This window comes from Empidonax traillii, unplaced genomic scaffold, assembly GCF_003031625.1.
Source record: "Empidonax traillii isolate 1590-97213 ecotype Southwest subspecies unplaced genomic scaffold, ASM303162v1 scaffold268:size1028579, whole genome shotgun sequence".
NCBI lineage: Eukaryota > Metazoa > Chordata > Aves > Passeriformes > Tyrannidae > Empidonax > Empidonax traillii.
This window is the reverse complement of record NW_020955461.1, coordinates 146,138-170,815: the sequence shown is the minus strand read 5'-3', so window position 1 is coordinate 170,815 and position 24,678 is coordinate 146,138. Positions and strand designations below refer to the sequence as shown.

Here is a 24,678-nt window from a genome sequence, read left to right as displayed (position 1 = left end):
TTTATAATTACTTGGGGTAACACACCATAATTTGGAAGCCATTTGCTTTAAGACTCCAAGGCTTGGTGTATGAATTAACTCTGAAGAGATCCTCTGCCTTAGTTGGTGGTATTTAACATGTCAGTTTTCAGTTAATTCAAAATTTTGGGATCCCTTGAGTAAGCAATAGCACCAGTAGCCTTGTGGAACATTATGGAAGGAGGTAGAAAGTTGCCTGGAAACTCTGAAAACACAAGACTTGGTTCTTTTGAAGACACTGAGGCTCTGCAGATATTGCTTAGAGTTCAGTTGTGATCCACACAGCTCTGCTTCAGGATCTACAGTATCTTTCCTAGCCCATGGTGAAGTTTTTAGGTACAGCTGGCTGAAAGTTTTCCCAAGTGAAGAGGTTTCTAGATTCAGCACAAAGCTGCCTTAGAGGGCTTATCTTCCTTGCAGTAGTAACTGGCTGTAACAATACAGGGCTCGTACAGCTGCCAGGTGTCAGTGAAGCATGAGGACATCATCTGAACTGCTTCTGAAAGCCTTCTGAGTCTGTCTTGGTCCCCTGTCCAGGTTGTTGCCCAGCATAAGGCTGCTCAGACTTCTGCCAGCACCAGCATCTTCTGAAGTGGTGCAGGTGGGCACCTGGACTCAGGGGCACAGTCACAGAGGTTTTCCACTTTACAAGAACAAGAGCAAAGGGGACTCAGCATAGACAGAAAGCTGGTGGTTTTCTCTTTGAGAAGTGGCACTGTTGTTCCAAGTCTTTCATTAATGTTTCTTCACACAGGGACTTCGAGCCGGGAGTCCAAGTGTCCTGTTGAACTCCCAAATCACTCTAGCCTTGTTCATTTCTTGTCTTAGCTGAGAGACATCATCTGAGAAACAGTTTTGTGATGGACATCTTGTCAAAACAAGCAAGTTCTTGGGAAGTACTTAAGTTCCAATGAGTTACATTTTTTGATGAAAAAACCGTTTGTCAGTCAAATCCACACAAGCTTCAACAGGGACTCTTCTGGTACTGAAATGGGTGCCAGATGGGCACTAGTCCTTCCACCATTGAAGGCAGCTGGAGTTTTGCCACTGACTTCAAAGGAATTAGAATCAAGACCATGAATTCACAACTGCACTTTTTATTTTGCTTTCTGAATAATTTATAAGTAAAAATAGGATGGATTCTCTCACTCTTTCTGATATCAAGTAAAGCAGTATTTGGATACATTTCTTGCTTTCAAAGGAGCTTTAGTGCAGTCATGAGCATCTCATTATGAAAAAGGGTGTCCATAGGGGACAGATAGGAAGAAAAAGGAAATCCTTAGGCACAATGAAGATACGCAGCAGATCAGAGATTCAGAGATGATAGATCAGAGCTAGATAGTCCTCATACTTGGAGCTGAAGGCTAGATAGCTAGTATTGTTTCAGGAAGTGGAGAGGGCTCTAGAAAGCATACTTCTTTTTGGTGAGTGCATTTATTTTAATGATACTGCATTTAGTTTTGTTTTCTTTCTTCTCAGTGATTTAGACATTAGTTTCCATGAGGTTACTTGCTGTGCTTTGGTCCCGAACAGACTTTGTAGCAGACTGCACATTTTTCTGGGATTCACCATGTTCTCCACGACTGCAAACCATTTTCCTTCTTAAAACTGTTTGGAAAAAAGGAGAGAGAAAAAAAATTCCCAGATCACCACCCAGGGCTTAGTGTTTACTTCTGCTGCACGCATCATTTATTTTCATTCTGCAAGATCATGATGACACGCTCGTCCAAGCACATGCTGTTCTAATATGCTACATTCCTTCAGCCTCTCAGTATGTTAGAAGTGACATTACTGCTAAATGAGAAAGATCTTGTAGGACAGGGAAATGGATTGCTAAGTACTGCTGCCTTTCAAGGAGCCCTGTTGTAAACAAAAATGATTGGCTTGTTTTTTCTGGACTATACATAGTTGTGTATGTGTATGACCCTGATTAGGAAGGCTATCTGCTGTATGGTTTTAGGGACTTTCTTCCTCGAGAACATGCTGACATATTTAACAGGCTTTAGGAAAAGAGAACGAGACGTATGCCTCAGCCTACGACTGGAGGAACAGAACATTATAAGTTTGACATGTGCCCTAGTGAAGTATTTCTGCAGCCATTGTTCCATGTGAAAGTGTTCAAGCAAGCGCATGTTCTGTGCTTCTTGTGTTTTCTGGGTGCGTGGAATAACTCTCCTCTTAATCACAGTGTTGAGTTTCAGAAATCTATCTTGCATGATGGGTAAACCACTTGCAAAAGATCTGTTCCGCACTTGCTTGTTCCTCCCTTGCAATAAATGAGACAAGGCAATAGTGGATTTGTAGAGATTAATGTAAAACCATTAAATAACGCTCTGTTTTGGTTATAATATTTTCTCTTAAACTGTGCCTTACTAATTATTCTTCGTTAGAAGATGGTGCCTAAATGTATACTTGAGATACAATTTTATAGGTTTTGCCAAATGAATTTAAACTGTCCATGGAGAACTTTGAAGGCTTTCTCTAAACACTGTTAAATCTGAATTAATAAAACATAATAAAGATGAAAATGGTAGATGAATTCAATATGACTTGGCTGAAGAACCTTTGGCACAACTCCCATTAGTAAGCTCTTGGAATCACTGTGTGTCCACTATACTAACTTACCGATGAACATCTGAAGTATTAGGTAAAGTATTATGTACTTTCTCCCACTGTCCTTTTGAGTCAAAGTCTGTTTTGTTACTTGGCTACAGAAGAAGAAGGGCTGTATCCTGCATTTGCCAGTGGGGATAACAGCAAGGAAAAGCTTTCTGAAATGCTGCTTTTTGGGGATGAAACTGCTTTTACAGATGCAGTCCTCTCAGGGACCCAGCAGAGACAGGAGAATCTTGTACAGTTATACCCTTAGTTACTTAATAACCTCACTGTGCTTCAGAACATAAATTATAATACTAGCAAAACTAGTTTAATGAGGGCATAAGAACTTAGTATTTCCTCCAAGTAACTATTCTGAAGTTAAAATGCAGTAATAAATTCAGACTGTTTATTTTAATCACAAAATCAGATATGGAATTTCAAGTTGCCAAAGTTTCCACAAGGCATAAAATAGGGATGTACATGATCTTCTCAATATTTATGAACCCTGAAGTATAAAAATCAGCAGTCCCTAGGTGAAAATATTTTCAGTCTTTCAGGACATTGTGAAGATGTTTTATTAATAATTTTAATTTTCATTTCTGCTCTGCTCAAAAACTTGAGCATTTTTTTTTTACCAATTTACTTTTTTGTATTAGGCATGTAATGATTGGTGAGGTTTTGACACTTCTCACTTTCAAAAAGGGATCTGAAGTAACATATTTCTGATACAATAACTGTATTTGAATGGCACCATTCTTTAGCTAATAGTTTCCATGAAGACAGAAGGAGAAAGTTTACGTAGCACATGAAGCATTGTCTTCCTGAAAGTCTTAATAAACTCTGCTTTCTGGTTCAAACTGGCTCAAGTTTATCAAAACAGTGAAGCATTTGTGTTAAACTGAGGATTTAGTCTATCCTTCCTTGTTCAGAAAACAGTGACATTTTAAGTCTCATTGGTAACACTTTGGTCTGCACATTATCAAGTATGTGCTCAAGTGTGTTGGTAAGCCACAGAGCGAGGTCCTCTCTTTGGCAGGTCAGATGCCAGTCAGAAATTAATCCCTTATCCAGACCTAAATGATTAGAAAGCTGAGAGTATTCAATAGCAGAACAAGACTTCATGTCCTCCGTCTTACAGAAGACAGCACTGTCATTTAAATGAAACAACCCAGGAGCTATTGTGGTGACCACAGTGTATCAAAGTGTCCCTTAGGAGTCTAAGCTGAGGTAGAATAATTTTGCCACTAACATGGATTAGTAAATGCACAGGCATATTTGTCAAGGGAGATGCAGTAAAGGTTAATTATTTAAATCTGACCTAAATTTCCCATTCTTCTATCTTGTTCCATGCTAATAACAATAAATTCCAAGATAATATTTTGTTATTTGTTCTAAATTTAGAATTATTTATCACCCACACTGGACAAGAAGTAGATTTTCCTTAGTGCATGATGCTGCCCCTTGACACTAGAGTTTGTTAAATCACATTGGGATATAAAGGGCATATTTGGTCCTATATGGGGATAGCCAGTGCAGATGACCATTTCTCTCCTGCACCTCTTTATCCTTAAGGGAGAAATATGTTGAAACCCTTTACAGGTGGTCCCTTTTAAACCCACATGTATCAGGAACTGGGGTGAACTGTGGTGTACGTGTGTATATGCACTTGTGCAAGCATGTGCAACAGAGACCAAGAGAAAGACACCATAATGCATTCTGCAGAAAAAAATAGGTTTACCTATAGGCTAATAAAAAATCATTTGGGCAGTGGAGAAGTCCCAAGGGAGGTAGCTTAATATTTGTACCTTTGTCACTTATGTGTCTCAAGTAGAGTATCTAAAATAGTCATATCTAAAACGCAGCAGAAGAAAAAAACCCTCTCCCTTAGTTCAAATTACATGGGCTGTCTGGCTGGATGCTAAAGTCATGACAGCTTGCATTGTGGCAGGGATTACAATGTGGCGTTCTGATCAAGATCAGCAAATTTCTGATCAACAGCATGTGATTACTACTCCCCTTGTGGGAAAAGGTTGTTTGGAGGTGAACAAGGCTCTGTGCACAGAGGTGTCCACTCACACACTTTTTCGCTCTCAAAACCAGATGAGCTGGAGCTGTCTCCAGTATGATTCCTCACAACTTGGAAAGGACTTCCCAAGAAACAGGCACAGTAACTCTATGAACTGAGACTGGTGCATCCTTATCTCAGTGTGCAGGACTCACAGTCAGTAGTTACTGAGACCCCGTGGACAGTTTTACTGCACCATTTCATTGCCTCTCTTGCGTGGTAAGGCCCCTCAGATATTAAATGGCTTACCCTTGCAAGATTTTGCATTCCTAGACAGGATTGCAGGGCTGTTGGCAGTGTTTGACTGGTTTGGCAATCAAATCCAAGCCTTATCTCTCTAAATCACGCGCCAAGTTTTCTAGGACATACCCTTTTTAAAGAATGGATTCGGGGCAAAATCAGTCTACCTGCAGTCTCAAGGGCATTTTACAATTTGGGCTTAACAGGACTAGAATTTCAAATATAGTTTTTTTCTAGAGAAGGGATAAAAAATGACTAGAAAGTTGAGTTCTGGTATCAGAGGTTGTCATAAGAGCTACAGACTTCCAGAAATGTCAAATTCCTGACACTGGCTGTGGGTCAGAACTTTCCACTAAGCTTCTCATCTGGAAGCAAATCTGCCTGAAGATCAGATGACAGACACCAGAAAGCAATGCTTGTTTACATACTCAGAGTTTAAAATAAGAAATTTGCAATCATGTTTATGTTTATAAAAGAGTTTCTAAAAGGGTTTTTTTTTCTGAAGAGACAGCACTGTTTGCTTTTACAAAGTAGGAAGCAGACTTTTCTCTGGTATTCATAGCCTATTTGGGAAGTACTTTCCATCATCTATGGGCAAAGCTGTTTAAAAACAGTTCTTTACAAAAATAAAGTTGTAAAGCTATAAAGCATTTTTTATCTTGACAGATCAAAATAATTTTTTCCCAGTATTTTGGAAGACTCTGACATTCCCAAAAGTTCATTATTTTGACTTTTTGGGCAGGGGTTTTCTTTTTGTCTTTAATCTTCTACTGATATTGAGAATGACTTTTGTTTATATCAATACAGAGCTCTCTTACTGACATTTTCACTAGGTGCTACTTTGAACAAAAAAGTAATGGATTTTGTTGTTTTAAAAAGAACATTCAGTGTTAAATTGGATTCCAAACGGTGGGATTTATAATCTAATTCTTACAAGAGATTCAGAGTTTGATATCAAGGGCTGGAGCATTTCATTGTCCACATGGAGCATGTTGTAAAATCAGAAGTTCTGAATTTTTTTTTTAACTCTATTTTTTTCTATGTCAAAGAGTTAAAATATATTCTTTTTCTGCTTACTGTTGATTGGCAAAGTATTTCCTTACCCTCTGCTGTAGTAGAATCATGAATATTTGATGTCTTTCTCCTTCTCTCCTTAATATTTCAAGTAATGCAGCTAGACTATCTCCATCAATGGGGTAAGTGGAGCTGTAACACCTACTTAAGGGAGGGGAGCCATCTGGTTTCCTTGCAACTTGGAGCCTGCTGGCAAATATTAGGTTGTACCAATTTAAAGCATGATGAAGTGGGAAATAATGGACATTTTTGAAGAATCTGAAATAGGATCAGCTGTTATTGGCAAAAATTGGCAGGTGCAGTGCACTACACTGGCCTTAAGCATGGTCTCAAGTTGAAGAGTGCAGCTGGGAAAATTACTTGCTAATTGAATGGTTGCAGGACTCCCAGCAGCTCTGATAGGAGTGGAGCATCACTAATTGGAGGCTCTTGGTTGACTTGATGGAAGCTGTCACTGAATGAAGGATCCTGCAAGTTGATACACTTGATCCTGCACTTTCTAGGTGCTAGTGTGATTTTTGCCTGTTACTGAGAATGAGTTCTCATGGAGTCAGAAGCGTTTTCAAACTTAAGAGGATTGGCTTAAGGTTAGCAGTAATCTATTTCTTTTATTTACAGCATGGTGACAGTGGTTGGGAGTTATAAAAGCTACTCAATTACACGTTTGTTTAACTGAACATTTCTATTGTCATCTTTCTCATCCCTCACTTTTTCCCTTTTATTTTCACTTGTGTTAGGTTTCTAAATTGGCTTGGAGCAGCAACTATTCTTTTTTTGTTTATTTATTTAGAGCCTCAGAAGACCTTGTCCTCATTTGAGTTTCTTGGATGCTGCCATAATTCATAGAAGTTGTTATAGAAAAAAAAAATAGCCTGGTTTTGGTCCAGAATAGTATTACATACACCTCTGTTTTTTGTGGGTGTCAAAATAGCAGTGAAAGCAAAAGCACATGTGCATGAGCTATGTCTCCCTTTTTCATCTGTTGTTTTTATTCAATAAATGCAAACATATTTTGGTGCATCCTAGTTTAATATAAAGGTCTGTTGGCAAAATGTGGCATTTTCCCTCAGCTATTAACACCCCTTGAGGGAAGATGTATTGGCAATGAGTGCTGTGCAGAAAGCACTACTGACTTCAGAGTGTACTTCATGTATCATCAGTGTAGCATTCCTGTGAGCTCCAGCTCTGTAAGGTGTAGCTGTTCTGTAGGAGTTATGGAGGCAAGGAGTTCTGATGCTTCAGTGACAGGGTTGTGCCACCCAGCATGCCTCTGGCATTTAGAAACACAAGGTTATCCATGAATGTGGATTGGATGAGGAACGGTGGGCTGAAACCTGGTCTGATGTCCTGATGCTCTGCAGTCTCCCTGGGCTGTAGGCCAAGTCAAGAGGACTGATGAGACTACTTTTTCAAGTTGGACCCTGAGCAAATCTTCTGGTGGCCATTAAGCTCTTCCACAGCTTAGGTGATACAGCTGGGAAAAATGTCTACAGTTTGCATCTGCATTTGGATAACCTGTCTTAAGTGGGAGGCGGGGAGATGAAACTGGAGGGATTTGGAAGCTCTACCTCTAGACCAAAGCCATGTGTGACGAACATTAAACGTAGGCCTATGATGGAGCCGGGAATAGCAAAACATTGATGAAGAGGCACCTGCCTCTCTGAATCACCAGCCTGGGACAAGCTATTTTGGGGAATGCCATTTTTTTAAAATGTCGTAGCTTGATATGGACCAATTTATGGTGCCTAGTTCTAGTCTACCTCTCTTTTGATTTTCCCAGCATTAACAAGTGGATGGAAATAATTCACCTGACTTCATAAGATTAAATGAATTCATAGAATCGTTTAGGTTGGAAAAGACTTCTAAAGCCATCCAGTCCAGCTGTTAGTCCTGCACTGCCAAGCCCACCACAAAGCCATGACCCTGAAGTGCTGTGTCTTTTAGGTCTTTTAAATACCTCCAGGGACAGTAATTCCACCATTTCTCTGAGCAGCCTGTTCCAGTGCTTGGCAACCATTTCAGTGAAGAGATTATTGCTAATCTCCAATCTAAACCTCCCCTGATGCAACTGGAGGCCATTTCCTCTTGTCCTCTCAGTTTTTACCTGGGACAAGAGACCAACTCCCACCTCACTTCAACCTCCTTTCAAGTAGTTGTAGAGAATGATAAGGTCCCCTCTGAGCCTCCTTTTCTCCTCTGGAGGGACTTTATGACTCTCTACAACTCCTTTTTTATCTTTCTGTTTTCTTCCCCACACAGCTGAATGAATCGGCCAAGCAGCTCATGGAGATGGACAAGACGTGCTCGGCTGCAGCCTCTGGCTGTGACATGTCGCTGGCGACAGAGCCGGTGGCAGTGGCGGCGGCGGCAGCGGTGGGCCTGGGGCCGTGCTCCACGCTGGCCGGTGCTGGGGCAGCTGGGGCGGCCCAGCGGCAGGTGGAAGGCAAGAAGAACGCCAAGAAGCGCCACTCCTTCACCGCCCTCAGCATGACACACAAGTCCTCCCAGGCCGCCAGCAACCGGCACTCCATGGAGATCAGCGCCCCCGTTCTCATCAGCTCCAGCGACCCACGGGCGGCTGCCAGGATCGGGGACCTCACTCACCTCTCCTCCAGTGCCCCAGCCCAGGTAAGGTGGGGTGGAGGTGGGCTTTGGGCATCCTTAGCAGATGTCACACCATTGCATCGCCTCTTTCAAAATGGCTGAACCTTGCACGAAGCAGTCACACGGTGCTGTCATCCTCATGTGACAGCACTTGGCATCTGCGTTCCCATCCTTGTGTTAACCGATGGGCAGGCTGGAGGCAATCAGGAGATGAAGGATAAAGCCAAATTTGAGGCACTCAGGAGTTGGAGGATAAAGCCAAATTGTATTCACAATAATGCAACACTTTTAAAAACAAAAAGTAATCCTACGGTTTGTTTGAAGTAATACAGCTTATGTTGCATCAGTTTCTGTTGTAGAAAGGAGTAATTTTGAGTGATTCCATTACCCTGAATGTATCTGTTACCCTGCAGGGTAGCAATGTCAGTATGAAATTCACACATCGGGGATAAAAAAGAGTTTTGGAATAATTACTTCCATACAGATTGTTGGAGGATGAGCAAATGTGCCGTACTTTGACAAGTGTTGTACCCAGCAAGAAGCTGCTGTTCAGAAACACCCAAAGAATTTTTAAACCATCACACATACTAAGGGTGCGGTGCTCTCCATCCTTCCCCCTCTCAAAGGAAAGTGTAAAGGAGCATCCTTCTGGATGTCCTCACAGATCCCAAAAGGAGCTTCTGAGGGCTGGTAGAAACAGGAGCCAAACTCACCAGGAATATACTGAAACCACTTGCAATTTCCTGCTGTTTCTGTGGATAAGGGAATCCAAGTGCAAATTTGCAGTTTGAAGGTGTAGAAGGGAGAATAATTACAGTCCCAAAACTCTTCTACCTCAGCCTTCATCTGATGTCTGGTGCTCAGTCATCCGCACATTTGGTGTGCAGATTAGCAGACACACATTCACTCTACAGATCAGCTCCTCATGGTCTGCTCTGCTTGTTAGCACCAAGATAACCTAAGCATGGCAGGGTCTTCCCACCCATCATTTCCCTGCTGAAAAAAAGCCATCATTGCCCTTTTCCTCTTCCTGGCTGTGCCTTCTGACCCCTCACATCCACATCCCCGTAAAGGGACAAACATGGATCGCTTGCATCCCTGTAGCAGCTTGGAGCAGGAAGAGATCCATGCTACAACCGCTGCCCATGCTGGTATGCATGTAGGCAGCTGGACAAGGGACAAGCAGCAAACTGTAGAGACTGTCTGGGACAGAAATTGCCTGTTTATGTCCATCTGCAGTGTTGGTGGGTCTCCCCTGTGAGGCTGATGTGGTGCACCAGACTGTGGGGTCACTCCTGATGGCTGTGCTCTGCTGCAACACATGACATTAGTTGCCAGGCCTCTGCAGTGCAGTTGCAAGGACACTGGGGAAGGCAGGGTGCCTGCATGCATGCCATGTGTGCCACAGGGCCAGCCAAAAAAGCATACTGAGAGGACACTGCCACAATGCACACACCCTCTGCTCCTGCCTCAGCTGCTCATCTCCCTCCATTGCCCATCCATACGCAGGAGCCAGAGAGACAGCTCAGTCCAACTTGTAAATGCACTAATTTTCTTCCACATGCCTTTTCCAGGCAGTGTTTCTGTGCTGTAAGGCCTTCCCCCTCCTTTCAGCCTTCAGCAGGAGGGTGAAGGTGAGGATATGGCCCCTACACAAAGCAGCAAGTGTACCAAGATATACTTTGACATCTGTGAAGCAGCACAAGCACTAGACATGAGTGAGGGTCCCAAACATGTCAAGTAAATGACACACAGGTTTTTGGCACTCAGAGTGACACATTTGGACTTTACAGAGATGTGACAGACAGTGGCTTTTCTGTTCTTGTGCTAGTCAAGAGAAACACTACACAACCCCTTTGCTCGTCATGTGAAGACTCATTCTGAGCTAGTAAACCACAAAAATTAGACCATGAAACAAGAAGTGCCTTGATTATTCTCTCCTGCTTTAACAGAACAACTGGGAGGCAAACTCCCACTCACTTCTTAAACCGCTGTGGCATTTGCACACAAGTGGTAGAGGACAAGGGCCTCAGGTTCCTGGTAACAAGTTATGATTATTGAAATCCAGCCTGCAGGAATGTTGGTTGGGTCTGTTGCAGCAGATGGGAAGACATGTAATTGGTGTCATGGTCAGAAGCTCAGCTAGGGCTGGGGTATAATGAAGTCACACGTGTGCCCATGGCAGGAACAGATTTGGGGAGGGGTTCTGCCTCAGGGCATAGAGCCAGTTTGCAGACAAGGCAGCTGAGCACATGCCTCTATCAGTGCTGGCCAAAACCATCTTGGCCAAAATCCAGCGAGGGGAAAAAGAGCCTTGGTGTTTCAGATCAACCTTATAGTGAAAAGAGGTTTCCCTCTGTCAAAAAGTGTTATTGCAGCCCCAAGGATCCTGCCACCACAAGTGTAGCATTTACATGTATAAGTACGTAGCTCTGCTTTTGGGAACCTTGCTATTTGCTTTCTAATTTGGGAGATTTAAACATTTTCCTTTGCAAACTTTGCTATGAATGGGGACCTGAAGGGGAAAAAAGCGGGGCTAAAGTTTTCACTATGGCTGTGGGAGCAACCTTCAGAAAAATGCTTTACCCCATAGGACTAGCAATAAAATCAAAAGAGCTATCAACATGAATTCACCTGATTTTAAGCCTTCTTAGTTAGGTCTACAAAGAATACAGAATTTGTCTCTTACCAAATGTGCAGCTATATTTATATAACTATTAATCCCATCATAATAAAGGTTACATTTTAATTAAAAATGTCAGAAATTCAGTCCCTTCTCTGCCATCTGCTAAGACCTCACATGGCTCTAAAGCAATTAATGATGCTGCAGCCTTAGACAGAAAATCAGTTCAGCACTTTTCTTTTATTCACATGGCTGAATGCCAGCCAAAGTAGCATAAACAATGGGCCCCATGAGCTCTTACATCAAGGCATTCAGGGCAGCGAGAATCTTATCTTCAGATCATTTTGCTCTAAAATGCACTTGGCATTTTTAAGGTAAATGCCCTGTACATGTTGTTCAGGGTTTGATGTCTTGACAAATTTGCAAACTGATTCAACTGCTGCTCTGGAAGTGCTCAGGTGTTGCTGAGAGCATGGGCAGGTTGGTACAAAGAATGTGCATGTAGCTGCCAAACTCACCAGTGAGCTCTGCTGCAGGAAAATGTCTCACCTTTTCTTTCCTCACTTGAAGAGGAACCTCTCTGCCCTGCAAGTCATTGTCACAGCCTTTGAGTGGTTCTCTCTGTAACCATCTCAGGCCCTTGCTAATTTGCAACAGCAAATTCAGCCAACGCTTATTTCTTGTAGGGGAAACAACAAATTTATGGTTTCAGTACGGACTACCTAGCATATTTATGTCTTTACTTTTAAAATTAGAATGTAAATTTGGTTTATTGTGTCTTTATATCGTGTCCTTGAAATTTCCAGGCAATTTTTCCTTGTTTATTTAATAGATCTCTTCATAAAAAGAAATAAAGGAATTTTGTTCAGTTTAGTAGGTATGAATTTCTCTGGATGATATCAGGATTGATATTTAGCTTGCAGGGGGATTCTACATTCTGAAAAAGTTCCACACAGTTTTCCTATAGCCTGTCCTTTGAATAAGCAGAATTCAATTACAGGAGTTTTTGAATGACCTCCAGTCTCCTACCTGAAGGCAACCAGCTGGTGCCCAGCAAAACAGCCTCCTCAAAACAACCACCCATTTTCGTTATAGACCTGAGGCACCCACATCTGGAGCACCTACTTTCTCTCTGCTGACATGAGAAGAAACAGAGACATCTAGGGCTTCTTATTGCAGGAACTTAAAATTTAGGTGCGAATTTTACATGTTTCCATAAATGTGGCATATATTGCACCCCTTAGAAGTGATTTCATGCATAGTACTTTATTCCTGTGGCTTTTGTCAATTTTTGTGAATTGAAACCAGACTTCCACACCGAGCTAACATGTTTTTTGTTTTTATGAATTGTTAGACTGTTATAAGCCCCCTGCTTCTCCAGGAGAGCACAGATTTCTGTATGTTGAGCACTGACATACAGACCAGGCTGTGAAATCACGTTTTGAAAGCACTTTTGCATATTATTTAATAATTGAAGACTACGGGCCATCCATAATACGTTCATTGTTCTTTAAGCAGAACCAACTCAGCTGTTTCCCAAAAGCCAGGATGCATTTTGAAATGAATGATAGTCTTAAAAAACATCTTTACAGACTTCAAACTTAGGGATGCTCGAAAGGTAGAAGAATCAACTTCAAGTCACCTCAGCTGGATAAAATAGTGTCTGGAATTCCACAACAGCCAGGATACACAGCATTTAATTTCAAAGAGGCAATGCTGGAATCCTAATTTTTTCTGCAACAGAATTTGCTTGTATGCTTCTTGCTGCATGCTGAGCATCGCTCATTAAACATAAGATCTCCATCTGAAAGGTAACAGTGTCTGTCCATCATGCAGAATGTCCTATCATACTGGCAAAATGGATTTTTATTGAAGATATAAGTAGTGCTGCAAGCCTGTGATGGAGCTGAAGCTGAATTAGGTTACAGGTGCAGAGGAGCGGTTCGCAACTGAGACTCCCTGGGGAGCAAGCAAGGTCCCTCTGGAAAGTAATTGTGCCTGGACCTCAGATGGCTTGTCTTGCTTCCATTTTCACCCCTCATGAATTATTCGCCCCTGCTAGTTGAAAAGGTCATAGGTCAGTACTGCTCCAAATCCCCTGGATTTTAACAGAAAATACATCTCATGAATAATGAAGAATGGCTGTGTGCACACCAGGGTAACAGCTGAGTGAGGAAGAAAGGATCCTCCCCCCAGAAGAAACTTCTGTGAATGTTTTAAACAACTGATCACCATGCACAAGAAGTCAATTTGTATCTTCAAGTATTAGTACAAGCTCCCAGCCAGAGGACACATGTTCAGGAAAAGCTGAGAACAATGTCTTGCACGCTCCTAGTCCCAAAGAGTGACAGTATTTGAAATGAAAAATGTTCCTTGAAGTGTCTTCCTATATAAATCATTTGAATGTGTGTCCTTATCACTTATTTAGAAGTGCTGAATTTTAGCTGAGAAAATGTAATAGCAGAACTCTGGTTGAGCCTTGGCTGATAACCTAAATGTGCTGACCATGAGAAGCATACAGATTATACCTAAAATCCAGAGACTAAAAATGAACCTTGAATTTTCAAGTGCACAACAGGCTCTGGGAAAATAAGACAAATTCAGGTATTTTTCAGCTTTGGCCTGGAGTCCAAATTCAATCTAACCTGCTCTGCTGCTGGCTGTGAATGACAACTGACTGGACATCCATTAATGAGAGTGAGACAGGTGAAACCAAGGGCAGCTACTTTAGGAGTCTGCAGCAGTCAAAATGGCATAAAAAAGTAATATTGGTCCAACTTGTCTTTCTGTCATTTAGATAAAAATATGTCATGAAAAATGCGTAGGGGATGTCGGTAAAGTCTAACCTAAACTAATTCATTGCCTTTGTACATTCCCAATTCTACTCAAAGTTATTTATAATTGGTTCCAGACACTGGCTGTTTTAAATAACTTCATTTCATTTGTGGGGGGGGGGGGATTTGTAGGTAGAAGGAGTTTTTTTAAACAGAAAGTTTTAGGCAGGGCAGGAATGTAAGCTACTGTGGTTTTTTGTGGGTTTTTTTGATACTAATAGGTCTCTGAACACACTGTGCATATTGAGATATATTGCATTCTTTTTCAAAACTGTTGCAGATGAGACACATGAGCTGACTCAATCTATGGACTGATTACATAAGCTGCTGGGAATCCAGGTCAAAGCAAAATTGCCTTTCGGAAACTACCAGTTTAGAGACAGTGTCTTCTCTTTATCCTATAATGTGCCTCATCACAAATATATTTTGAAAGATTTTTCAAGAACCACAAAACCTGACTTTTTACAGGATCTAGGAAGAGAAGGTTGTGCTTTAGATGGGTTATTCAACTGTACATGAAATCCCATTGCCTGTAACACAAAAACAATATATTTTTTTTCCAGATGCTCCTCAGTTTAGTGACCCAAAAACATTTTGCCACTGAAATAATTTTTTCCCCACAGCTAATCCTGAGGCTTTACACTGCCTGCCAGTCAACTACTGGATTGGAAGCCTCAAGAGCTAGTGAGACAATGTCATGGTATTTACACTTTACCACCAAATCCTGTCTATCTGGCATACACTATGTTAAAACACACGACATTTGAGGAGAAATTACTAAGTGCGTATTTTCCCCTTTTTGTTTGCTTGGGGGTTTTGTTTATTTGTTTACCACTATTTTCTCCGTGGAGGGGAACATCCTACAGGAGGCATTGCACAGGATCCTGATGAGTTTGTTGTGCAGTTATCAAAAGGATAATAATGAATGTGGGACTAAATTAACATCTTTTACAGGTCAAACTTTCACTTCAAGCTTTTCTGTGTCTCTGCATTTGATTTTTTGTGTAGTTTGATCCCAGAATTGCAAGAAACTATTTTACCATAAACCCATTTAAAAACTTGTGATGGAGAGCTATATACTGGTACTCAGAGCTGAAGAGGTTAGTCTGAGAGAGAAACAAGGCTGAATAAAATGTAATTCTCATGATGCTCATCCACGTGATGCTTAATTAGTCCTCATTTAGGGGAACTGAGAAGCTGCAAACCAGAATAATCAGTGCTTTTGTGGATGGTAATGTCAGATAAATCTGTGGAAGAAAATGACAAAAAATGTTTGGGTTTTTTTTCTTCCAACTTGCAAGCATCTTAGATTGCAAGATAGTGGAAATGAAAGTTCAGGAAATAAATTCAATTGACTTCTCAAGCTCTCCGCATAGCTCTAGGAGATACTCAGGGAAGATATGGTCTGGAGTTTTTGGTCTATTAGAAGCCAAAAACAATCAGGGCTAGGGCAGGCTGCCGTAATAGTCTGCCTCACCTTCCTTCACAGGCACAGATACTTTCAGGTTGTAAGAACCCCTCAGTAAATGCTAAATCATATAAATTTAGCTCCAGTTTTCACAGAAAGGAACTGGGTATTTATGCAGCTATTTATGCAGCTGCAGCTGTTATCCTGCACATTTGTTTGGTTTTTTACGCACATACCATTACGGAAAAAAAAAGTCTTCCTCTAGAATTGGTAAGTCTGTTTCAGCCCCCACTTTGACAATTAGCATTTGATGAGGCTACTTAAACTTGCATGTAACACTTTTCATCAATACTTGGTGGCACTGCCATGCATTAAGTGCTAGTACATTATTTCTAGGAACATTAAGGCCCGGAGTGATTGCCACAGTCATTGTTTTATGAAGTCATCAAATTAGAGAAACGAGTAACAGGAATCTTAAAGCCCATTAGCCTGTTTTTTATGGTATTTCCAGAGGATGGTATGTCAACTTATGTGAGTTGAATGGGCGTTTTTCTCTCATTGTAAAGTAATATTAAAGAGAAATTTAAAGTAGGCTGTAAATATGAATTCAAGACATTAAAAGAATTTTTCCTGTGAATTAATGAATGTTGTAAGTGCCCTGTGGTGAGACAGTGCTGAATTTTCTTTGAAGTCAAAACTGAATTTCTGGTTGGTGATTTTCTAGATGATAAGAACTTTCATCTGATAGCAGCAACAATTATTTTTCACTGAAGGCTACTACAACCTGCAATATCATTGTACTTCTGACTTCTATTCTCCACAGAGACTGAGTCCTTTGCTTTTGCAAGGCTCTTCACTTATCCCTACAGGCACTATGTCTTTTCAAATTAAACCACAAATGTGGCCTTAAAGTACTGGTGAAAATTGAAGGTAAATATACAAGAGAAAGAATAAGATGATTTATGCTGGAAGTGCAAACTAGTAATTCTTATGCTTTCACAGACATGTGGATGGGAAGAGAGAAAGGGAATGAATTTGACATGATGTTTCAGCCCAGATAAGTGGTTGTTACCTTTAATTTCCTGGTCTTTCTGGGCTTGTCAGTAATATTTTGGGGAGATTTGTGTTTCAGTGGTCATAAGGAAGTTCTTGTGTTTACAGGAAAAAAGCAAAAAGTCCTTTTATATTACTATGCTCATGGATAGTCATAATCACCTACTACACGAGAGTAGTTGGTGATGAAAACAAACAGCACAGCATGAGCTGGGAGTGAGATACCTGTTATGGAGTATCACTGTGCCTGGGTGTATAGTCTGGGAGTTTAACTCAAGATTTAGCCTTTGGCAGTACAGGTGAAGTTGCTGTGCTACCAATGGTCACAAAGAAGCAGAAATTGGTGCAGAGGGAGCCGGAGGTGGTTTTCAGCATGCTTTTCCCTGCTGTCTGGCAGCTGGGCCTGTACTGTCCCATGGAAGAGGTGTTGCTGTTGAGCTGGAAACATCAGCAGTGGTAAGTGGTGCTTGGAGGATGTCAGGTAGAAGAGGGAGCGTGAAGAAGTCAGATTTGGCTGTTCAGTGGCCTAAGTAATTGAGATCAGAGCTGGCAGTGTCTAGATCAGAAAACGGCATGCCACAATTAGAGTAAATGGCCTCCTAATCAGGAGGTGTGCTACATGTGATTACCCAGCAGGTCACGTCTAGAAATCCAAAGGTAAAATGTCTAAAGGCATTAGAGGCTCATAAGGATAGAGAAGGGCACCAAATGGTATTTTCAGAAGTGACTCCTATTACTTAAATTGCAGTAAAATCCATGAGAATCAGGCAGTGAAGTACTTAATGCCTCCCTGAGAAAACTCTGCAAGGTGCCTGTTTTTATCAATATGTGCCTACATGCCTCTTAAAAACCTGGCTGTCAGAGACATCTCCTCGCCGTTAAGCTGTAGTAGTGATGAGTAGCAGAGATGGAAGAAGGATTAAGACACAAATGCTGCAGTGTTTGAGCCCTCCCTGTGTAATGTCTGTGCATGGCGGTATTTGTGTGTTTGGTGCCACATGAAGGTGGATCGTGTAGGGGTGTTCCATCAGAAAGCAGGGATGTGGCACACAATCCTCCCCAAAGGTATCAAAGCAGAGAACAAAAAAATCAGAGCATGAGCTTGCATTTCCATTCCCCTGAGCAGATGAAGAGGAAAGGACATGCTTAGTACCTTGTTCCTTAGATCACAATAGCATAAGTACAACCTGGCTTCAGGGCTAAATAAAGAAGGGAAACAAACTAAGTCCTGCTACTGACTGTGATGGAGAAAGGCCTGTTGTGTTCTCCAGGAGGATTATTAGTGTTACCTGTAGCTCAAGAGATGCAGGTAAAATTGTGTGAATGGAAACTGGAGAGGTGAATTTCCAATAGGGTAATCAAAAGTATGAAGAAATAGGAGATTAGTCTTTCACAAAAATCAGTCTCTTCAAAACCTTATTGTCAATACTGTCATGCGAAATAATCTAGCAATATTGTATCTTATGAGCTAATTAGTGGTACATACTAGAAAGAACTGGTCCTTGGAAGAGGCAGCTTAGAAAGCCTTCATCAAACGTGTCAGAGACAGTAGTTTAAATGCAAAGCTGGTGAACGTTCAGATGCATGGTAACAATCAGGCAGCCATGGAGAGAGTTAGACAAGGATGAAGCTGCAGAGCAGATTACTTGTGTGACGGTAAATGCCAAGATGTGAACAGAGGACCTGAATTCAGTGTGTGGAAGGCCAGCAAGTCCAGTGGAGTAAAACCTGATGATGAAAAGCAGGGTCATAGGGAGACTGGCAAGTAGATTATCAAGTCAAAGCCTGCAGAGTAGAGCAGCTAAAGAAAAGCTGGAGCATGATCAGAAAACAGACACTGATTTAGAGTTTGGGTGCATAGGATACTACTGGACTGTGCGAAGTGGTGAAAATCAATGATTTGCAGGGTCCAGACTGGCGCTAGATGCAGTAATATTAGATTAACAGGACATGGCAAGAAACTGAATGTCAGGTAGATAGATGACATACACCAACTAGGGAGATATCTTTGGGATTGTTCAAGGGAAGAAAGCAACATTGTCATCCAGCAACACTGAATGGCAGTTACATGATTTCTTAACCACTTGGACTTCATGTTAGTACAAGTGTAATAGAAAGCACTTGAGGTCATGCTTCCAGTAATATAGAAGACACAGAAGGCAGCACTGTCAGTGCAAACAGGAAAATAGATGATGCTTTGATAGCTACTCTGTTCTCTCGGCTTGAGCTCATCCCTCTGCAGAATCAGTCTGGCTTAGCCAATGGTGCCTGCAGTGGCCACTCCAGGCTGGGGTAGCTGCATCTCTGCAAACTCTGACTTGGCTGTGGTGTGCAGAGGGAGGATCATAGTAGCTAACGAAAGGCTGGTGGAATGAGTTCTGTGATTGGAGTGCTGGCATGGAGGGCTGAAGGCTGTTTAGGAAGAATAGACAGGGCAAGTGATGGGGAGGTATGGCACTGTGAGAGAGAGATTTGATTGCACAGCCATTGTATGGTTTGTGATGATATGATGGAGACCCTCTGGGTGAAGATTACTGAGCACCCAGCTAGGATGTAAGCACCAGTGAATTATTCTATAGGCAAGTAGGAGAAATCTCTGGATCAGTAGCCCTTGTCCTTATGGGAGATAACTTTGCAGACATCAACTGGGAATATCATACTGCTGTGATGAGTCTTGGAAATTCTTGAAGTTTGTAGGAGATAATTTCTTGTCATGGGTACTCAGTGAGCCAACTAGGAAAGATGCCCTCCAGGACTTGCTAGCTGTGAATAGAGATGGACTCATGAAGAATGTGACGGTAGATGACTGTCTTGGCCACAGTGATCATGAAATGGTTGATTTTTAAGTTTTCACTGTAATGACCAAAAAGGGTAACAGAGTTGCTACCTTGGACTTCATGAGAGTAAATTTTATGCTATTCAGGGAGCTATTTAGCAGAGTGCCTTGGCAACCTGCTCTTAAGGGCTTAGGAGTACATGTGTTCTGGTCAGTCTTTCACCTTGCAGAAGCACAGGAGCAGACAATTCCACTGTATTGTGTGTCAAGCAAGCAGAGCAGAAGACAAGCTTGGCTGAACAGAGAACTCCTTGTGTAGCTCAGGAAGAAAAAGAAATTCCATGACTTCTGGAAGCAAGGTTAGGCTTCTCAGGAACCTGATTACAGACCTGTGGTTCATTTACACCAGGAGAAGACATGAAAGGCCAAAGCTCAGTTAGAGTTGAAACTGGCCAGTGTTGTTTCAGGTAACAAGGTGGGCCCTTTTTTTCAGATGTTAATAGCAAGAGGAGGTCTAAAGAAAACATTTGACTGATACTTGGTGAAGGTGGTCATCTGACTACAGGAATGAAGAAAAAGCAAATGCATTCTGTGCACTTTTTGTCTCTGTCTTTAGTGATACCAACAGACTTTGGGCTGCCCAGTCCCCTGAGTTGCAAGACCACAAGTGTAGGAACAGTGACTTTACATTTGTGGGCACTGAAATTGTAAGGGACCAGCTGTATCAGCTGAATGTTCACAAGTCATAGGGGCCTAATGGGATTCATCTGAGAGTTGTGAAGGAGCTAGGGAATGTTACAGCAGGACCCCTCTTAATCATCTATCAAAGGTCTTGGAAGTTTATGAAGGTACTGCTGACTGGAAGCTTGCCAGTGTTATTCCAGTCTAAAAAAAAAGGCATGAGGGAAGACCCAGGGAACTACAGACTAGTTAATCTAACCTCAGTTTCTTGGAAAAGTTATGGAGAGCATTATACTGTGTACTAGTGAAAGGCATTTAAAGAATGATAAAGTCATATTTAACAGTCAGTATGGGTTCACAAAAGGGAATTCCCATTTAACTGATTTGATATCCTACTCTGATAGGGTCACCTTCCTAGTGGATGAAGGGAAGGCAGTGGATGCAGCTTTTTCAGGATTTTAGTGGGGCTTTTGATACTGACCTTCAGCATCCACCCATGGAATGAGTGGATTTGTGATGCACTGGGTGAAGAACTGGCCAAAAGCCAGAGGTCAAAAGGTTGTAGTGAATGGGGCTACAGCTGGCTGATGGCTGGACACCAGTGGTGTTCCTTGGTGTTCAGTTGTAGGGCCAGTTCTGTTCAATATGTGTATATATATGTATATATTATGTGCTGCTGAATGCACCACTAGCAAGTTTGTTGATGATAGCAGACTAGGAGGTGCTGTTGACTCCAGGGACAAGATGTCTTGCAGAGGGATCTAGATACAGTGGAGTATTGGGTAATGATTAATGGGAGGAAATTTAACAAGTCAAATGCTGGATTCTGCACCTAGGATGGAGGCACAAGAATTAAGTGAGAGAGGAGTGGCTGGAGAGCAACCTGCAGAAAGATGTCTGGAGGTGCTGATGGACATCAAGCTCCGTGTGAGTCAGCAGGGAGCCCTGGCAGCCCAGAGGGCAAATCCCATCTTGAGGTGCATCAAACACAGCATCACCAATCACTCAGGAAAGGTGATTATCCTACTGTATTCAATGGTAGTGCAACCTCACCTGTAGTTCTGTGTGCAGTTCTTGGCCCTACAATTTAAGGATATGAAGGTACTTGAATGCATCCAGAGGAGGGCTACAAAGCTGGTGGAATAACTGGAAGGAATGCCCTATGAGGAGCAGCTGAGGACAGTTTGTCTAGCTGGGAGAAAAGCAGGCTGCAGGGCAACCTCATTGCTGTCTAAGCTTCCTGAGGGGAAGTGGAGAGGGAGGTGCTGAGCTCATCTCCCTGATATCCACTGACAGGATGCATGGGAATGGTTCAAATCTGCCCCAGGGGAGATTCAGACTGGATATTAGGAAGCATTTCTTTACAAAAGAGTGGTCAGTCCTGGAACAGGCTTCCTAGAGAGGTGATTGATGCCCCAAACCTGTCAGTGTTTAAGAGGCTTATGTACAATGCCCTTAATGACATGTTTTGACTTTTGGTCAGCCCTGAAGTGGTCAGATGGACTGAGTTGGACTAGATGGTTGTTCCAGGTCGCTTCCAACACAAATATTCTAGTCCATTCCGTTTCCTTCCTTCCTGTTCTGTCCTGTTCTATCCTGTTGTGATCTTCTCTGCCTTTATAGTTGCACCCTGAGGCTGTTGATTCTGGTCTGGTTTTTTCATGAGGTAAACCCAACATTTTTTCCTAGTGAGAAAGGGTGGGGACTGATGCACTTTCTGTTTTCTTGGAGACAGTTTCTCTAGCTCAGAGCAGGCATACAGTGGTGACATGAGATGAAGCAGCTTGAACTAGTTTATTTCTCACTTACCTTCTGCATGAGGCAGCTGCCAGGTGTCTCAGCCCAGCATCTTCCACAATGCCTAACCCCATTAGCCAGGTCAAAATAACAAATGAGGGATCATTCTCCAGCTATCCCTAAGTTTTTTAGTGGGTTGTTGTGTTTTTTCTCTAAGTTGATATTATCTCACTGATAGGCAGTATTAATGAAGCTTTAGTCACGGAACTGGAAAGAATGCTTACTTTTCTCATAGGACCAAGAGTTGCCTGGATCCTTCTTTCTTTGAGCAAGCAGCCAGAAGGTTAGAGGAAAAAATGAGAAAAAGGAGCTGTGCTTGTCACTGCAACTTCATGATTGAGTGTAGATGTTGGTGAGATGAGACATCTTGCTGGTTTTTTGCCAAAAGCTATGGAATCACAGTGCAGTGTCTTCATGTTTTGCTGCACAATTTCCTAATGATACGATGTTCATACACAGCAAAGCGATAAAACTTAGCAATGCACTGTCAAGACAGAACACTGTAATAATTATGTGGGTTTCTTTAAAATGAGGTAACATTGAAATCCAATAATTAAGGAGAAATGTGTGTCTTGGTTTAACTCAGTGTCTTAGTTTAATTCAGCGTCATTTGTAAATGCAAAAAACGCCCCTATGTTTGTGTTCCTGAAATCAATTATTTACTGTTTGTTAGATAGAATTTGGAAACAGAAAAGCTGCACTAGAGGCCTATGAACTGCTCAGAATCTTTGCTGTGTGTACCATGCTCTGCCTGAACCTGCAACTTGTAAACTTTGGTTCCTACTTTGTAGAGCCGTTCTGCATATGGATGCGCATACAGCGTTTGATTAGACTTACTTAGCAAAAAAAGCTTTTTGCTCAAGTAAGCCATTACAAGTCCCATCAGCACAGGTCTGCTCTGTCTGCAGTGAAGCTTTGTTGCTACAGGCCTTGGCATTACTTCAGGAGAAGTTTCCAGTCAAGATTCATTTTTGACATAGATGAATGAGGACTTTGGGGAGACATCTCAAAAGACTTTGCCCTACATACTTTGGCTGAGCATTAAGCTTTGAGAAATGAATGATTACATTTAGAATTGCCTTTCACATTAAGATCTGCCCAGTTGTCTGTATGAGAGTGGAGGTTTATTTTCTGGGGTAAAAGTGGAGTTTACTACTTTCTTCATTCAGAGTTACATTTTGAGTGATGTAGTCACCTTTTTTTTTAATGAGAATAATATTGATGATGATAAAAACAATATATAGAAATAATACTGCATTTTAGAAATTGAATAGTATCTTCTCCATAGATCCATAACCATTAGCCAAAAGAGTACTGATTTTAAAAACAAGTTTTTGAAGGCAAAAGGTTACCTTTATCAGAGAAGGTACTATTGCAGAGATGCATATTTTGAGCTGATTTTACAAAACAGTCAAGTAGTTTAATGTTCTAAAACTTTTCAGAGCTGCAGATAACATATAACTAAAATTTCTCTGACAGGTAGAAAATCTGCTAATAACCTGATATCCTTTGTGTCAGAAATATATTTTTGGAATATGTAAGGCTAAAAGATGTCTTTTTTAATGCAGTACCATGAAGTTAGAACATCTGGGAATTTAATAAAATATGTGGGTTTTTTCCTTTGTGCCTTCACCCCATAGCAATTTAGGAAATGATGGGCTTCATCCTAAATCTTTGTGTGTTCTTTGTGTATTTTCAGGATTCCTCTTTGATTGGAACAGCCACAGTGGCTGGTCCCAGGACAAGTGCAATAATTGGAGATCAGGGAACACCACCGAAGGTCCAGCTCCCCCTCAATATGTAAGCAGCTCATCGCAGTCACTGTGTTGTTTTTGTTTCCAATTGTGTGTGTGTGTGTGTGTGTTTGAAATCTGAAAGCCCAAATCTCAGCTCAGGAGCATTCTGAGAAGAGAGTTATTGCAACTTCATAAATGAGGCAGCCTCTTCTGAAATTGAAAAACGAGTAGAAAAAGGCAAGACTACCCCCTTTCTCTGTGAGCTCTTTTAGACTTTGTTTATTATAGCTGTACAAACCACAGTGAAGCAAACTGAAAACCTCGCAGCTAAAGAAAATCTTCCTTCATTTAAAGCTTTTATAAAGGTGTGGTCCCATGCAATCAAACACCCGATACATTCATCATTAACCAGAAAAAATTACCCAGTTGCATTTTTTCAGTGCCATAAACAGTGAATGAACAAAGGCAATGAATGAGCTTCATATCTTGGGCATATGGGCTTATTGAACAGTGTGTAGCATAACAGAAGGTTTACTAGATACAGAACGAAAAGAGTAGACTTCATTAAGTCTCTTCTAGTCTGTTTGGTTTATCTGATACCTGTCTAGTTAAACTACTGAACCCTTTCAACACATATACCTTCTGAAAGCAGGACAACTATAAAGATACATACACATATGTACACCCATATTTTGGGGCTTTATGATATGGCTAAAACAAGGTCTGAATTCACAAATAAAATCCTAAAAATAACATAGGAAACATTCTTTAAGAACAATATCCCCTATTGTTGGAACAAAACCGAACAGAATTATTCTTGGCTACTAAACTTAGATCTTTATACCTGAGAGGTGCCGAACATCACTGACTGCCCCACAGAGAGGTCTCATCATCATCATCCTGTAGTCACCCTGTGCAGCCTGCATGGCATGTAGTGGGGCACCAGTTTATTTCAAACTTTGCCCTGACTAGGAAGCAGTAACTGGCAATTTCTCCAGTATTTAGTTGCTGAATCAGGACATTTTGCAGCTCTCTGGCAATGGCCCTGACTCCATGCCTCAGCAACCCTCCCGTTCTCCCTCCCGTGCTTCTCCTGTTGTCTCCCTTGTGAAGCAGCCTTGTAATCCAGTCTGTCATTTTGCATTTGCGAGCCAAGTTCCAGTCAAAGAGG

The 24,678-nt window shown here is 41.6% G+C and overlaps 1 protein-coding gene across 1 annotated transcript in view; it reads left to right on the top strand.

Moving 5' to 3' along the window:
• SH3RF3 (SH3 domain containing ring finger 3) overlaps positions 1-24,678 on the top strand; it is a 250,917-nt gene that overhangs the window by 180,143 nt on the left and 46,096 nt on the right. Inside the window, exons 4-5 of the mRNA XM_027889651.1 lie at positions 8,255-8,623; positions 23,471-23,571. Of these exons, the coding sequence (XP_027745452.1) occupies positions 8,255-8,623; positions 23,471-23,571 (470 nt within the window). The remainder of the gene's footprint in view (positions 1-8,254; positions 8,624-23,470; positions 23,572-24,678) is intronic.